At 42.2% G+C, this 18,277-nt stretch overlaps 1 protein-coding gene across 1 annotated transcript in view; it reads right to left on the bottom strand.

The window, feature by feature from the left end:
* Nucleotides 1–18,277, bottom strand: part of SLC39A12 (solute carrier family 39 member 12) — a 310,966-nt gene that overhangs the window by 152,144 nt on the left and 140,545 nt on the right. Inside the window, exon 4 of the mRNA XM_086940003.1 lies at nucleotides 826–1,007. Coding sequence (XP_086796129.1) covers nucleotides 826–1,007 — 182 coding nt within the window. The remainder of the gene's footprint in view (nucleotides 1–825; nucleotides 1,008–18,277) is intronic.

The raw sequence follows: 18,277 nt of genomic DNA, 5'->3' as shown, positions 1-18,277 counted from the left end.
CACACCACTTCAGTACACCCCCCCCCTTTCATGATGGACATTCACGCGACATAACAAGAGTTAATGATTGACTATCCAGAGACAGTGGCAGACACATCCAGAATCTCCTGATTCAAAGTGGCATCTGATTGGAAGAACCAATAACCAAACAAAACTGGATGATGGTTACTGCCTGTCCATATTTCAGAACGTTTTTTAGTGTTTGAAGTTTGGTAGGGTTTAGATGAAGTCTACATTTTAAATGCACCTTTGTTTAATGAAGTTTGGGTTCCAGAATGCCTCATCATTGTATGGCTGTTTAGGCGTGGGAATCCAGAATGTTGCTTTGTAAGATGAGTTGCTGTGCATAAGGTGCACTGCAAGGTCTTCATTTACTATGCTTTAAAAGCTAATACAATTGAATATAGAAGCTCTGTATGGGCGCTGGTCTGACAACATTTGACAGAGCTGCTTTGGGTTCCAACCCCGGGGCTGCATGAGAGGTCCTAACTGGGTCCGGAGAGTGGGGGGCCTCCTCTATGTATTTCGCGGGGGGGGGGCACAAGTTTTGTTACGCCACTGACCTTGTGAAATACAGAGATGAGAGCTTTCAACAACCCACTTGTCAGAATTGCAACAAATGGCCCTGGAGGAGACAGATTGCTCCAGCTTCCCTCTGTGTCTCGACAGCAAAATGAATCCCCTCATTCATTAGGAAAGACATTATTACAACTTTACAAGCTTATCAGTAGAATTTGGATTGCAAATGTGTGTGCACCATTGAGTTTGACACATTTCATGCTCTCATTAGAATGTCTAAGTGCATAATATGAAACAATGACCAACCTGCTCCCAGTCGGAAGTCTGTTCTTCATGTACATTACTTGAATTGTGCGTATGACTCTGCATTGCTGAAGCTTGATTATTTGGCAGGACGAGATGCCTCCGTTTCCTCCTGGAACTGTGCACATGCCCGTTTTCTTCACAGCTGCTTCCACTTTTCAGCTTTCTTAGAAGTTCTTCTATTTCTAGAAATGTACCAAACACAGGTGATGTGTGACATTTTTACCATTAAAATGTGTGAGTCATTAATATTTTAACAATCTTATCATCTAACACTTACAGAATATTTTCTTATTAGTGTGTGCTAGCTGCAGATTTAGTGCTTTTTCCACAATTGTTTTCACTATTTTAATGTAGCAGCAGCAAGCAAACTTGAAGAATAAGATGTGGGCTGCTTCTAGTTCATCCCACGTGTAATAACTAGCATGAGAAGTAGTCCTTGAATATTCTGGTTGGACTGAAAAGTCCTCTGCATGGTTGGAGACGTGTACCCCTATCTTGTGTGCCAAACTGAACTGTTGTCCGGATACCTAATAATGATTTGTTGTCATAGGTAAACACGAATCATGCATATGCGCCATGACATAGACCTCTTTCAGACTGCGGACTTGTTGGACCGGGACAGGCCCCCAAAGCACTACCCTCATATTGGTGCAAGACTGCCACCTTCGCTCGGAGCTAAACATCTCAAGCGCAGTGGAGGCAGCATACCGTGTAGTGATCAGTATTAGTGAACAGTTCCTTTTTACCCTATGTCAGTGGAGTGAGGCCTACAGGCACACTCACCTTTTAAAATGTTCTGCTGTGTACTTAACTCACCGTTGGCCTACATCAGGTAGATGTCGAGTGCTGCACAGTGCCGGAGTAGAGCTAGATGTATTTGTGCCTGGGAAGGGTAGAGTACAGGGATATAACAGTACTGTGCAGTATATGTGGGATTACTGCATGTACTGGAATTATGTTTGCCTGCGAGGAATACAATACATGAGATATGGTGTGTTCTGCAGTGCGTGAGCAGTGGAACCATGTGCTGGAAGAATGTGTGCATGCGTAAAGTACAATTCATGAAGACAGAAGTGTTGTGCAGCGTGCACATAGTGAGTTTGTGTGCTGGCAGAATGTGTGTTTGCAAAAAGCACACCGTTGTACAATACAAAAAAGCTACAGCACTGAGCAGAGTGAGCAGACTGAGTGTGTGTGTGGAATGTATATGTGGCTGTGATGGAGCAAGGATTCGCACGTTAAGCGACTTGCTTGTATTCATGAACCTCGAATAACCCTAACTACGCAATCAACTTGAGTTGTCTTACTAATCTGCCCTTGTACGACATTTGGGTGTCCGAGAGATGCTTGCTTATGTGTCTATTAACATTAATACGCTTGCAAAACTAAAATGGCCGCTGCTACGCGGGAATTTAGACTGTGTATGCGTCAGTCATAACCATGTGACGTGACGCATTCAATGTCTTGGAAGGAAAACAGTTGCACATGCGCCATGAAACTAAGATGGCTGTTCTGTGTTCTCACATGCTCAAAGCTTGCTTTGCCGCTTTCGCAAAGCTGTCCGTTCTGCATAATCAATAATGCTATAGTTATTATAAAGTAATGGGTGAAGTATAGAAATTCTTGGTATGCAGTGAAATCATTTTTTCTATTTTTTAAAACTGTTTCCTTTCCATTTCATGTACACTTCGAAAACTTTGCCTTTTCTGTAACGCTGTGCTCCATTTTGAATGAATCTGCGTCTGCGCGAGATCCGCGAGTCTGCAGAGCAGATGACCTTTGAATAGCTGCCAAGGAGCTGATTGACTGAGAAGATGCTCCTGGGAACCTCACCTCACGAGCTCTTAATAAATACAATGTATTTGTAAATAGAACATTTATTGTTATACGAAAGAATATGTCATGAGAACCTGGAATTTAAGGGGCGGGTACAGAAATTGAATATTAAGCCTGAGAAAGTATCAAATTTAGGTGGTGTGATGACCTAAACTCCTCCTTTGTCCAATCAAAATTGGGGATCCTTACACTTGCAAAATTGGGGGGTGGTACACTGATCCGAAAAACAGTATAACTAGCGTAGGTATAGCTAGAGAAATTGTCCGACTTGTCTGAATAGCTGACCTGTCACTGACCCAACGCACTCTATAGGTGACTGATACAGAGAGCTGCGGAGCACTCTGTTGGGAGTTTCGAGAAACCCATTTCGGGGTTTTAGCAATTGAAAGTGCTGGCAAAGCACTTTGCTGGGAGGTTTGAGAACCCAATCGGGGTTATTGACAGAATCCTTGCAGAGAGGGAGTAGCGCAGGCGTTGCAATCGAAGCTGCGGGTGTTGGTTGTACCCTTTGATGAACTCGGTCCTCATCCAAATTCTGGGGTTATCCTGTCCTGACTGTCCATGAGCTTTACCTGCTTGCCTATTGGCACCTAAGTCCTTGAGGGTTTCTTCCCTTCTTTTCCAACTGACCCGTGGCCAGGGTTGGTCTTCACTCTAACCTAGGTAAATATAAAGTCTGTGTGGGTGATTGCTTATCTATATTTGCATTTCTAATTCTCGAATATTGCAAAGCGTAATTGCATATGTTCCCTTTTCTCCCCTGTCCCTTGATAAATGAGATTTTCATGCATTACTTGTCTATTAGCATGTTCCATTTTCCAACCTACCTTTAGTTAATGCTAAATAATTTCTATTTTAGTATACATTCCTTTTCTTACCCTTCCCATTAGGAGATAAATTGAATCCATAGAATGTTCCAATTCTTGCCCTCCCTATAGTTTATGCTAAACTCTAAATCTCGGAATGCTATAAGTTTTCTCCTTTAACTGTCATTTGGATAATTGAAGGTCTTTTGGACTTTAGTATGTTCCCTTTCTTTACCCTCCTTTAATCATGATGCGAAAGATTGTTATCTAAATATAGCATGTTCCTTGTTCTTACCTTCCCTTACAGATTAAGTTCTTAAATGCTTAGCATACTTTATCTCTTGCATAGTTATACGTTGCTTATGATTTTGATTATAGATAGTTTAATTTGCTTCAGCTTGTTGCTCATGACATATGATGATGATGATTAGATAAAGTTTTGAACCTACCCAGAGTCTGTGGTTATTTCATATTATTCAAATGTTTTACAACTGTTCTTGACTACCTGATTCAAAACTCAACTCCCTGATCCTAGGTATTTAGGTTCCTAGTATCTACATTGCTAGGTTATAGATATAGGAATCAGAGGTATAGAAATCTCAAGCTATACTGATAGTAGAGCGTGAGTTACCCAAGTGATGTTAAGGTGTGAGGTGTGTATAATAATTATGGGCCCCGGTGAGTATTAGTAAAAAATTCCTAGCTGGGTGACCTGCGCACTCTATCAGCTGTGATGGCACAATGCATGGGTGTAACAGTACTGGAGAGTGCTGGAGTGCATGAGTGCTGTGAAAGAACACTTGAGTGCCCATAGGATATAATGGATTTTATATTTCGGCAGACGGGATATCTGTCACAGTTTTGACAGAGTAAGCCGTCTTTTGCAAAAAGCGTGGGTTTGAGGTTAACAGCTCTAAAATTAAATGTATGATATTTAATCCTGCAAACAGTAAAAACTTCAAATGCAAGTTATATTCCAGCAATGACCCAATAGAACAGTTTTCCAAGTTTGATTATTTAAGGCTAAGATTAACATCAAGACTGGATTGGACCATGCAGGTACAAAAATCACGCTGCTCTTCACTTTACTACATCTCAAGATTGTTAAAGATTTCAAGAAAAAAACACTTCAAAAAGAAGTGCCCCAGCTATAGAAATTTATCATTTGAATGCACTGGGAGTCACTTTGAAAAATCCCTCTGAAAGCTGAGAATGGCCCTTTGATATTTTGGCATAGACTTTGGACTTCGGCTGCTTTAAGAGCGTCACACGAACCCTTCAGGGATCTCCTGACCTCATCTGGTACCACTAAAATAGCATGGCTAACGCATGTTAGAACTGCATGAGGGAATCTGGGGTTGGAGAAGCTTTGGTTATGGCCGGGGCAATCTATTTCCATCTCTACAATGGGCATTAAATCAGCTTGCTGGGACTATTTATCTGTAAAAATCATTTGTGAAATAGAAGTACTTTAACTACAGAGATTACCAGTTTTGAATTGCTACCTGTGTATGAAAAGACAATCAATTAAATCACCCACCTCTGGTTCAGAAATTGTATTTACAATTCAGGTACAAATCTCTCCCCACTAGAGCCTCTGTATTGAATGGTCTAAATTACAATCTATAGGAAATTAGTCTCCAGCTTGTAGGGGGCCTTCGGAGACCATACCCTATTTTCTATTTTTTTGCACAGCTAATAGTCTACAGAGGAGAAAATGGATACTGCCCCTGTGCAGAAACCTAGGCACTAGAAGCCATCTGGAGGCATTTAGGATTTTAAGGACTGACAGCTCTAGGTTGTTGATATTTGCCTTGGTGAGGTAACTCATGGTTGCCTTGATCTGGCGTTCAAAGTGTATCCGAGCAAGTGAACAGGAACTGTCATGACATTTATGGGGGCGGGTCTAGATTCATCTTTTTACTTTGCATTGTAGACAATTTACCATGCACTTTAACTTGTTGTACTTACCCATGATTTGTGCTTGTATTTTAATCATTTTTATAGCTGTGTTTTAACCAAACTTCATTGGCACCATCTTGTATGGCTGGGGAATAGTCTAAATGAAAAACGTGCACTTTATTGCTAACTGGTCCATCCCTATCAGTCCAAAAGAACTAACAATCTGTGTCTATTCGTAGGCTATAAGAAGAACTTGCAATGTATTTTATTATTTGCTCAGGGATGTGTATAGTCGACCTAGGGACTAGCTGGATGCTTCTCATGAACTAAATCTCAATCCCATAATACATAATTCTTTTCTGATGGGTGGCCCATTAGGTTTCAATGTACAACGACATGCTGGTTTCACATGACTTATGCGTGGCCTTTGCAAAACCAGCAGGCCTTCTTGTACAGGTGAATGGGGAGGGGGTAATCTGCAAGATTCTCTGTATGCAATTACTTGGACCTAAGCATACGATGTCTGTATTTCTGAGATTTTTCATTTGTCTGGCACTTATGTGTAATGACTTGCTGGTTTTATTATGTTTTTATCTGTACTTTTATGATCCTTAGTGATTGAAATAAAGTTACTATGATCATGATGACCAGTGCGCCCGGTGAGGAAGAGGAGAGATTTGATGGGAGCGAGATTCCCTACCAGGAGGAGTTTCTGAGCAAGTTGTGAGGAGGCCCACTGATAGGGTCATCGTCCAGGAACGGTCCAGCAACCCTAGTATGCCAGGAGAGGGCCGATGTGATCTGAGCTGTGAAAGGAGCTCCGTGCAGAAAGTGCTAGACCTGAACTACCTCGTTGCAGGGACCCTGAATGCCAGTGGGGGCCACCGTTGAACTTATTAGGCCAGGTACATTGAGACTTGTGATCGCCTTTATCTATGACCCTGTATGCCAGGAGGGGCCACCGTGGTGAGGGTGATCGCACTGAAAGAGTCTGCACAAGACTGCAAGTACCGCTGCAACCCCTTATGGCAGAAGAGGCTGCTGGTACAACTGTGGCCAAGAGTGTTTGGGTTGTTGCCCGGACCGAAAGATTGTGGCTGTGATTGGTGAGTCAAACCCGAACACCGAGACCTGCCCCTGCTCCCCGAGGGATCGCAAGGATGCTGCCAGATACATCACTCCCTCGCTTGGGCTGCTGTTGTGAGCCAAAGGATCGATTTTCCTTCCCCCATGAAGGGAAGAGTGGTTTATCTCATGGTTGGAGAGAGGGAACCGCTCCGACCATTGAAATTAACCGACAGCGCTGCATGAAGGAGAGAGTCTGTGCCTGCTGGGTAATGCCACGTGTACCATGAACAGCCCAACTTCACCAAACAGGATCAGGACTTGAGAGAGCCCACGGAGAAGGTACCCGCTGCAAGGCTGATTGCTTTCATACTGCAGGAGTGGAAAAGACTGGATCTGGGCCTTTGCAGCTCCAAGAAACTCACTGATAATGGTGCTGTGGCACCATAGACACAATTCACTAATTACTAAAGGAGTCAAAGGGGAATTCTAGAACTTACTCCCTGGATGTGGCCAACAGTGAAAAGGCAAGGAGGGGGACAGGGATTTGCCTGACAATGACTAACTTCGAGGGGATGTAGTGTAGTTCCTAGTTTCCCACTAGGCCCTGCGCATTGGAATAACATAAACAGTAGTATCGACGTAGAAGTGCGGATCTTCCAGGCCTCTACTGACTATGCTAAACTTAATTGGGTGTGTTACCAACTAGCTCAGAGGTCACTGGAAACTTTCTTCTCTGCATAGGAAGTGATCAGCTTCCCTGGCACAGACAAGAAGGGATTCAGTTTTCCAACAACCGTGCAACATGACAACTTTGCTCCTCAGATCAAGAGTCAATCTCTAGGGTCGTGTGAAACAATAGACAGGTATTTCACTCAGTCAGGTTAGTGCAGTTTACTTTCACGATATGTAGAGAATAGAGAGACGGGCGTTTGTCAATAAAGGGTTAACATTTATTGAACAGTCTTTCTTCTCGTACAAGAGAAATGCATTGCCACAATTGCAAGACTTGTTATGATAAAAAGTACGTACAGTAAGATAAGTATTGCAAGATAATACTGTAAAAGCATTGATATGGTTTTTTAGCCATACAATGATTTAAAAGTAATAAAACATATATACAGTCATATATACATTAGGCTAAAATACTCAACTGGTGCTTCTAACTAAGCCTACCCCAGTGTGCCTGACCTAAGCCTAACACGTGGAAGGGGAGTAAGTAAGTAGCTTTAAGTTAAGTTGGTTTTGACAAGGTTTGCTTCAAGAATTCTCATCTAAGGGTTTAGTCAACACCATACCTCTGAATAGAATGATGGAGGTCTGGTATCTCCTTCAGGAGGCACTCGGTATCCCAGTCACCCGCGAGGGCAGACTAGAAACGCTGGAGCTGGATTTCTCTGCAGGAGAAAGGCAGCGTCTCTCTTCAGCGCGTCAAGGAGGAGGAGGGGGGACAGCGTCCGCGGGCAGCTTGGCATCTGCTGGGCTCTTCGCAGAGAGACGGCTGTTCAGCTCCTAAACTCACCACACCATCATTCGCGCTTTAGCAGCGATAATGGTATCAGTAGCTTCACCAACAGCAGCGGGGCAGCAGCATACAACAGCAATGGGACACCAGCTGCAGCAACAGGCTATTGCTTAAGGCAACGTTGGTAATATTTATACCTGACAGGTGCCTGGTTTGACGCAAGTTTGCTGGACATAAGACGTCAATTAAAGATGTCACTAGGAAGTGATAGCTATCAGTTGCTCATTCGAGTTCCATTACCAATCAAAACACAGCAAGCGGGGATTTCCAGGTTTGCTGAGTTTTTATCTTGTTGAAGAACTCGGAGTGTTAATCTAGGAATATCAGATAGTGACTTCTGCTCTGTCATTGCACTAATTGGTTGCACAGGAAGTGGCAGAGAACTATTCTGGAATGTGGCTCTGTTCGTGTGAGGCCAGAGATGACTTTCTGAATATCGCACTTGAACGGTTATGCCAATATAGGGAATAAATGGATTTATAGCCGAATAGGGGCATAAGGTCGCAGTATCGATCAGGAACCTAGATAAACACGCAACACCCACTCCACGTTTTCATGTCCATCAAATTACTAAAACTAGAGCAATTAGATGCATGTGTAACATTGCCCACCCCAAAATACATAAATGCATTCGAAATAGGCGTATATTGTAATACGTGAAATTTAGGTACTGTACGTTTTTGAAGCATAGAAATCATTCAAAAATTATTGCATATGAAATCAATGAACGATTATACAAAAAGAATTACACATGAAGTATCTCTGAAACAGAAGAAGGGCGAGATAAATCATCACATATAAATGCATTGCAATAAATGTGCTAGAGGTTGATGTAAGTTTGTTATGTCTCTAGATGTGGTTAGAAATAGAAGTTTGAAGCTTCTGTTCTCTAAGAATAGTTTTTACCTTAAGCAAAGAATTGTTCGTGCCAAAAAAGGTCAATATTAAAAAATTGTCCAATTCAAAAGAATTAATGCTCGAACGGGGAAATAGAGTTCCAACGCTGTTAGCAGTTTTTGTTGATCAAAACTGAAGGCCGAATTCAGAGTTCATGGGAACGCTGTGTGTCGGAATCTTTCTCCAAAGTTATTATTTCTGTACGGGTGAGAACATCGTATCAGACAGGCTCTCAAAGAATTGGTCTACAAAATCAGGTGACAGTTCAACCAAATTCGATAGTGCTGTAACTTGGCAGGTGTGAGAATGATTGCTGTCATCATAGTCGGGATCAGCAATGCTCACAGAAGGTCGTACCTGGGTGATGTTGCTTTTGTCACTTGCTCCACTGTTACCACCAAGTCGTAGTACAGGAGTCTCAACGAATGCCGTCATCAGGATTGGTAGCCGCTGGGGACAACACAATGCGTGAGCCGTTATTGGACTGAGCAAAGTATCGACGTCCATTGGTACTGCTGATGGAAGTGAAACACAGATGTCCAACACGCACTCATCTCCGCATAGCATACATCGAAGTACCGGTAAGATACAGTTCTGCCATATAGGTCTGAATGAAAGGAACCAGGTCATGTTTAGATCTCTCAGCCTGGCCAATCCGAGGACGTTAGTTATCCTGTCCCGGTAGCGCATTGCTAGGATTGTCTCTTCCATTCCCATGGGAGCTATGTCTGAGTTTCGGTTTGCCATAACGAAGCAGGAGGGCCAAAAATAAAATCCCTGCTACAAGTCCCAAAAATAAGGGTATGCCGCCAAAAACAGAGTGAACAAAATTAGGAACGATTCCCAAAATTGCTTGAAAAGGTGTTAGCAGTCCCGTAAAAATCGTCTTAAATATGCCTGGGATGCTTGTGGCACTAGACATGTTAAGGAGTTGGCTAAGCATTTCTACGAAATGCACGGGGCAATTTGTTGATAAAAGTTCATGAACTTCAGTAGCTGTCCTTGCAACCAGAAGATCATACGTCTCTTTTGATGACGTTATGGGCACTGTTGTCTGCAAAAGCACAGACTTCATTTTGCTTAAAGTATCAATTCGTATAGAATAGAGATTCAGACGAGGCCAGATGGGAGTCACTGTGTCTGCAGGCCCACTCGGGAACAATGCTTGCATACAGCATTTGACCATGGATGTTACGCTTACTAGATAACTTTTCCCTGGCACAAGGCCACAACATCTGTGATCCGTTCTAAGAATGTAACTCCCGTTTGCGAGTTGCATAAAGAAGGGCTCTATCTGAGTTGCAGGTGTGACAAGCTGGTGGCATGAAAGGTTGTTAGAATTACCTTCACAGGCTCTGTGTAAATTAATAGCCTGACACAAAAGTATACCGCTTAGTGAATGTTTACAGTTTTCACCACTAAGAAATACATTTTTGTCGCTGTCACTATAGCATGAATGTGTGTATGGTAATTTCCATTCTGATTTCATATATCCTTTACCCAATCGTTCATACTGGCCAGTAGGTATGTATTCAAGGCACTTTTTAAATCGGAAAGTTGTTATCGGAATAGTGATAATTCTGTGTATTATCCATTCAATGACAGGACTCTCTGACATTGTCAATGGTAATCTCTCAAGTTTTTCGATGCTCAGGATTGTATAGTCTGCTCCTTTCTGTGCCAAACTGATCTGTTTATCAGTAAGGTTAAAAATGGAAAATAATGACGTTGTGTTGATTAAACGCCAAGGCACATAGCCTGAACGAAGATTTTGCAGCGTCCAGCCTAATTGTATAATAGAACGTAATTGAGATTGGCCATGTTGTAACATTAGCAAGTCTCTATCTATCACATCAAAGGCAGAGGATACAATATTGTCCAATGAATATATTCTGGAAGACAGAGTCATTAACCCATTGTCTACTACAGAAAGTGATTTTTCCAAATTAATACGATCAATTTCTCGTATTTTTTTCAGCTGTTTCAATTTGTTTGACTTTCCAAGCCTCGTTGTACGCAGCATAGATACTGGTCGCTATGAAACGCTTTTGACGCTGTTTGCATGGTCCAAGAATGAAATCGCGCAAATCAGCACCATCTTTTAGTAAAGACAAGTGTTGCTTAATTTCAGCCAGTGTGGATGATGTTAGCCATTCAAGGCAGAGTTTCCCTACACTGTATGTTGTTATTATCCCTGGATGTTGTCTCTGGGAATATCTCAGGTCTAGTCTGGTCATTTTTAACCCCTGTGTTTTATTCAGGAATCTATCTTGACAGCTGTTTGTGTCAGTAGGCCAGATTAACCACTTTTTCCAATCAGGATGTGTTCTGTTAAAATGTAAAATTTGTGATACGTCTACCTCAATATCTGCAGTTATATTTTCAGGTATTGGCTTTGGAATAGACGGTTTGTTAAGGTCTTTGATCTTAGCTAGGCCAAGACAGGATGTTTGGTGTATTGTGTCATTTAAAAACATCATTTGTTCTGGTATCATGCAGGTTCTAAATAGTGCTTCAAGGCCTTGTACCTGCCAATCTTTTGTACCCCAAATTGTTTTCGTTTCAATGTTATTTTTCCAATAATCAAAACCAAATGTCATCATTTTTTTCATAAAATGCTTCTGAATATATCAATTTAGAATTTGTCAGCATTGTTTTCATTCCTGTTTTATCTAACAGTTTGTAATAAAACGTTTCTGCATCACTGGTGTTAAACCCTGAGAAGTATTTGAATTTCTCAAAAAATGCTTTAGAACTGCTTTTAGGTGGTGTAGCACAATGTTCCCATTGATTATACTTAAAAACATTTCTAGGCTGTGCAGATCTATGCAAGTAATGATCACCATAATGTGTGTAGCAGAATAGCTGCTCATAACTAGATGAACCTTGTTAATAATCATGATCTGTGAATCTAGCTGACATTACTAAATCAGACATCATGTCATTAATACTGTTAAAGTCCCAATCATCAGAGAATGTACTAGGTTTTACAAAGTCACTTAAGGAAACCTTCAGTTGATGAGGATACTTCAGGATTTCGACCGGACCATATATCTCATAGTCTGTTTTCTCCCATGCTACCCCACCAGGTATTGGAATTGCTGTGACATTTACTGTTGACAGTTCTCTTTTCTTCACATGGGATGATCTGTGTGGTTTCAGGACTAGGTTGATGTTCTGACTTGCTGTGTCCATTGTACTATATTTTCCCTCAATGAATTTTCCCAAACAAAGTACCATGATGAGCCAAAGTAGGAGGAAAAATACACCTAGACCGAACCAGAACTCTAACCAAGGGGAAATATGGTAGATTTCCTTCAGTTGATGAAAGAGTTCCGTTGCTTTTTCTTTAAAAGTCTTTTTTGTTTCTGGCATCACTTCGGGGTCGTTTTGATCTTCAGAGAAGTTGTCGAAGTTGATGAAATAACCAGAGGCAGTTCTGTCAATTGATGGGATTGTAGTTTCAATCTGTCTCTCAGTAGCACTTTCTGATGCCACATTAGTGTAGACTGGTGTTGTTTCTTGACGAACTGTTTCAATCTGTGTTTCAAGAGGCACGAGTTCCATGGCATTATTGCATAGTCCTTCATTGTGCACTGCAGGCTGATCGAATGTGATTAGTCTTTCAGTTTGAACCTCTTGGATTGTTGCAAGTTTGGGTATTCTGTTGTTTCTTGGGAGTCCACTGGGCCTACTGTTGATTATAGGCCACATGCTTGTGGTTTTACCAGGTCGATGGACACAACTCTGTTCTCCTTTTTACCAGCAAGGGGCGGTAGTACTACTGATCTTGTTCCGGTTACTGCCAAGACAGGTACTGCTTTTCTGTAAGAAGGCCCAAATTCCTTCTTCACCACGATCTTTTCTCTGACTAGATCCCCAATCTTTGGAATCCAGACAGGCCTTGCTGGGGCTGTTGCTTGTGGTGCCTCGTCAGTGGTAGATGGCTGTTGCTTTAACTTTATGTTGCTTAAGGATTTTCTTGTTTCATTCAGTTCCTGTAAAACAGCCAAACGATCCTTTACATCAAAGTGCGTTGTTTTTTCTTGTACCACTGACATCTGACTATCGAGGTCCTGAATGTTCATTCTAATTCCGAACAATAGTTCGTATGGGCTGAAACCTTTTAGAGAATTTCTTGGCAAGTTATTAAGACTAGTCTGGACACTTATTAAATGTTTGACCCACCCAGCGCCTGAACCTAATACCTTCGCTGTTATAGATCGCTTTATGTCCCGGTTTTTTCTTTCAACCACACTATTCCCTTCGGGGTGCGACGGACAAGAATACCGCAACCCAATTCCCATGCTGGCCATGGCCTCCTTATAAGCTCGAGAGCTAAAAGCAGGACCCTGGTCAGAATGGAACGTGGTAATTGCGTATGTGCCGATATAGACTCGCAGATCTCTCTTATAACAGTTCTAGCGTCAGCCGAGCGCTGGAGGCTACATTTTTAAGTGTGTTTAGCCTTAACTGTGTACAATGGGACGCGCTTCTCTTCTTTGATTGCGCAGATAGACCGCCTTATGCTGTCTAGCAGGGATCCTGAAACTACACTGGCCTGTTCATTACTGCGATCTCTGTTGCAGTTTTCACAATTTTGAGCAAAACATTAAATATCTATGCTCATTCCTGGCCACCAGTACTCTGATTGTAATTCTTTCAGAGAATCCTTAATTGTTTGGTGTCTCAGACCCAACCCCATGTGTGCTTCCAGTAAGAGGAAGCCCCTCCTGCTCCTGTTTGGAATTACTCTGTCCCCCACTCCAGGGATTCGAGCAAAAGGAATGGAGTTTGCATCGATTACGTATGCATAATTGAGTGGATAGTTCACGGGTAGTGCTGCACAGTCGCCTTTTACGGTCGTTTTTACTGCCAGCATGGTTTCCCCGTCTATGTATTTTTCTGTACGCTTTTTTGTGGCTACGGAAGCCGGTTTAGTTGCTTCCGCTATGGCTGTATTAGCCAATGAATTCCCTGCAACGTGAACGCCATCACGTTGAAGACTCTGTGCGTGAATCACGTGAGTCTTTTGTAGTTCTTTGTATAAAAGAGCTACCTGTTTCCAGAGCAATTAATGCTTTATTGTGGCACCTGTGTCATCTTTGTAATCGTTTTCAATCCACCTCTGCAATTTATTGTTGTAAGAGTTGACGCAAAAATGAGAATTGCACACGATAAATGTCGGGAATTCACGTTCTGCATTTTCGAGCGCCATCTTTAAACATCTGATTTCAGTTCTCTGAACCGAACAGTTTCTTACAGATTCAGTTTTTGTTACTTTCGGTCTGAATTTACCGCACAGCCAATGACTTTTAATTATCGCACAGGCTGCATCGTAGGATTTGCTCTCTACGTTGAAATGCTGTACAAATCTATCTGTATAGATTATGCAGGCGTATTGTGGGAGAGGCAGAAGTTCGATTGGCAGAGGATATTCTTCTTCATACTCTAAAACATTCAGTTCTTCGTATTGCGGGGCGAAATAGTATTTCACATCTTCCGCTCCTAGAGAATCTACACACTGTACCATTTCGGATCCAGTGACACTGTAGGCAGGTTTACTGGGCTGAATAGGGCCTCGAAGGCGGATTCCGCTGTGAGGATATTAATCCGTTTGCCGTGTGCTAGTTCTCGCTCATTTGCTAATGCAATTTGCACTGCTTTCACAGTTCTTTCTGTGTGACTGAATGCTTTTTCTACTTGTGTGTACAAGTGAGATTTAATTGAAATTGGTACCTTTTCTCCCTCAGAGGTCAGGTACGTGAATCCCCATCTTCCTGGGATGACTCGGATTACAAGATCACGTGTGTTGTCACGTGTATCTAATTTTGTTTTTGCTAACATGTCTGTTTGCAGTGATCACAAAATTTCTGTGTGTTTTTGAGTCCAATTGATTTGTTTAAAATCAGGTTTTATTAGTTCGTAGAGAGGTTTAACCGTCTCTGCGTAATTTAGTATGTAAGTTCTTCCGAAATTCAGAAAACCTAGAATGGATTGTAAATTCTTCAGCGTTTTTGGAGCTTGGAGTACAGCTCACTTCTCTAAGAAGTTGTCCGCTAGGCTTTTCCCTTCACTTGATAATTCGTACCCTAAAAATAGTACTGTCAGATGGGCAATTCGGGACTTTTTAAAGTTGAATTTGTAACCCTCTGCTGCGAACCCAAGTATAATGGTGTTCACTCTTTTCAAGTGAGTATCCAAGTCGTCGTCTGTGAGATAGATATCATCTACGTAAGATAATGCCTCATCATCATATATTTGTAGTAACTCTGTTACCCTAGCTGAGAATAGTCCTGGGCTGTTCTTGAACCCCTGTGGGAGTCGACAGAATTTTTTCTGCGACCCAAATGCAGAGAAAGCGGTCAAATATCTGCTTTCCGGTGCAATGTTTTGACAAAAGAAACCATTAGATATGTCTAATGTCGTTTTATATTTTTTCCTAACTATGTTATTCATTAGGGCTGCACTATGCGAGTTTTGTACTGCAAAAGTTTTGCAACATGTATTAAGATGTCTGTAGTCCAAAACTAGACGATATGAATTGTCTGGCTTGGAGACAGGAAACAAAGGATTGTTCATTTGAGAGGTGCATGTTTCAATCACCCCCTGGTATTCAAGTTGATCTAAGATCTCCCTGACTTGTTTTTTAGCTTCTTGCTTAATGGGATACTGCCGTTGGGCAGTTGGTTCACTTTTTAATTGGATTTTGTGAGGAGTTGAGTCCTCATCCCATCCTACATGATTTTTATATAATGCAGGTGCCTGGGCTACTGCCCATTTCCTTGCATAAGTATATTTTTTGTGAATCGGAATGTGATTCGAGAAGGCAGGCATAATCACTTCTTCGCCATGAGGGCACTCCCTGACAAACTCTGGGGGCCAATCTTTTTCAGCTAACAGAATATCATAGCCTTTTGAGAGCTTATCCCAAAATAGACCCTTTATTTTCCTAGTCTTATCACCCTCTATACGCAATGTTATTTCGTATATTTTATGGGGCTCGCTAAGTCTGGTGTCAGCAGTTTCAACCTGAATGTATTCATTCGTGTCCACTGTCTCCAGATGACTCATCAAGATCTTGCGCGCTATACTGATTTCTGCTGCACTGTCCAACATTGTCAATGCCCACTCCCCGTTTTTCAACTGTGTCCTCAGTATTCTCGGCATGGTTGATTACTCTAATACTGGCTACCTTCTTTTTTGAAAATTGAGATTTTTTACTCTGAGCAGGTTCCTTGTCTTTGGACTTGGTGTGCTCTCCTGGGTCTGACCGTCCTCTTCTTTCCGAATTCTGTGGAAAAGATCGAGAGGGACGTGTATCAATACTTTGATATCTATCAGGTTTTTTCAGATTATCCCTATTTCTAAGGTTATATCTTTTCTCAGAGGGCTCCCTCTGGGGAGACTGGTGTTCTCGAGTCGGAGTTCTTTCCCTCCGTCGAGGAGACCTTCCTCTGGACTGGAAAACTTTTTCCTTGGGAGTGGATTGTTTATTTCCATCCCAGCTCTTTTTAGGAGTGTTTGAATTATTTTTAAATAATTTTACTAACTCTCTGTAAGCCTTTGTTAATTCTCTTATGTTAACTAAAAGGTCTTCCCTTTACATTTTTCCAATGTCCGGATGTGGTGTGTAGCTGGCTAGAACCGGCCACGTTGCTCCTGGTCTACCTAGTGGACCGAGCCTGGTAATGTGATCATTATGTTTTAGGGCGCCATTAAACCAGAGCAGGTGCTCTTGAAATTTAAGTGGAATTTCAATCTCCTCGAAAGGAGCGTACTCTTCCGGAGGTTCCTCTATTTTGTAATAGTGAAACTCTTTTGTTGTAGCGTTTGCCGCTGGAAAGTTTATCCATGAATAGAATACCTCTGTCTGCCGATATTCGTGAGCCTCTATCACGAAAATTACTGTACCACCTTGTGGTGTCAGTCCGTTCTCTATAAGTTTTAAAGTTATAGATTTTCTTAAGTGGACCGGGATGATAATTGCATCCGGGTCTGTGTGTTCGGGACCCTGCTGAGTCGCATCTGCTGCGGCCCCAGTGGTTCCGTTTTCTCCTGGCATTGTATAAATGCAGGTTTTGCAGAGTTGGTCTCCAAGGAGACAAAGATTAGGTGCACAATATTTTGGAACACTGTATCCTTCAACGTTGAATAAACCAGAGCTTTACATAGGAATCTCTTCCTACTGAGTTCGGGCGGATTTTAACCTTTCACCCACTCCAGACGTCTATTGGAGTATTTACGGGAGAAAGGGGTCTGTGAAATATGCACGACTGAGTTACTCTAACGTCTTGCGTTAGTTTATCGCCTTACCAAACGGTTGGGCGCCATGTAGTGTAGTTCCTAGTTTCCCACTAGGCCCTGCGCATTGGAATAACATAAACAGTAGTATCGACGTAGAAGTGCGGATCTTCCAGGCCTCTACTGACTATGCTAAACTTAATTGGGTGTGTTACCAACTAGCTCAGAGGTCACTGGAAACTTTCTTCTCTGCATAGGAAGTGATCAGCTTCCCTGGCACAGACAAGAAGGGATTCAGTTTTCCAACAACCGTGCAACATGACAACTTTGCTCCTCAGATCAAGAGTCAATCTCTAGGGTCGTGTGAAACAATAGACAGGTATTTCACTCAGTCAGGTTAGTGCAGTTTACTTTCACGATATGTAGAGAATAGAGAGAATAAAGGGTTAACATTTATTGAACAGTCTTTCTTCTCGTACAAGAGAAATGTATTGCCACAATTGCAAGACTTGTTATGATAAAAAGTACGTACAGTAAGATAAGTATTGCAAGATAATACTGTAAAAGCATTGATATGGTTTCTTAGCCATACAATGATTTAAAAGTAATAAAACATATATACAGTCATATATACATTAGGCTAAAATACTCAACTGGTGCTTCTAACTAAGCCTACCCCAGTGTGCCTGACCTAAGCCTAACACGTGGAAGGGGAGTAAGTAAGTAGCTTTAAGTTAAGTTGGTTTTGCCAAGGTTTGCTTCAAGAATTCTCATCTAAGGGTTTAGTCAACACCATACCTCTGAATAGAATGATGGAGGTCTGTTATCTCCTTCAGGAGGCACTCGGTATCCCAGTCACCCGCGAGGGCAGACTAGAAACGCTGGAGCTGGATTTCTCTGCAGGAGAAAGGCAGCGTCTCTCTTAAGCACGTCGAGGAGGAGGAGGGGGGACAGCGTCCGCGGGCAGCTTGGCATCTGCTGGGCTCTTCGCAGAGGGACGGCTGTTCAGCTCCTCAGCTCACCACACCATCGTTCGCGCTTTAGCAGCGATAATGGTATCAGTAGCTTCACCACCAGCAGCGGGGCAGCAGCATCAGTGTACTGCATACAGCATACAACAGCAATGGGACACCAGCTGCAGCAACAGGCTATTGCTTAAGGCAACGTTGGTAATATT

The sequence above is a fragment of the Lissotriton vulgaris genome, chromosome 10, assembly GCF_964263255.1.
Source record: "Lissotriton vulgaris chromosome 10, aLisVul1.2, whole genome shotgun sequence".
Taxonomy (NCBI): Eukaryota; Metazoa; Chordata; class Amphibia; order Caudata; family Salamandridae; genus Lissotriton; species Lissotriton vulgaris.
Note: the sequence above shows the minus strand (reverse complement) of the source record. Positions and strands in the feature narration are given on the sequence as shown.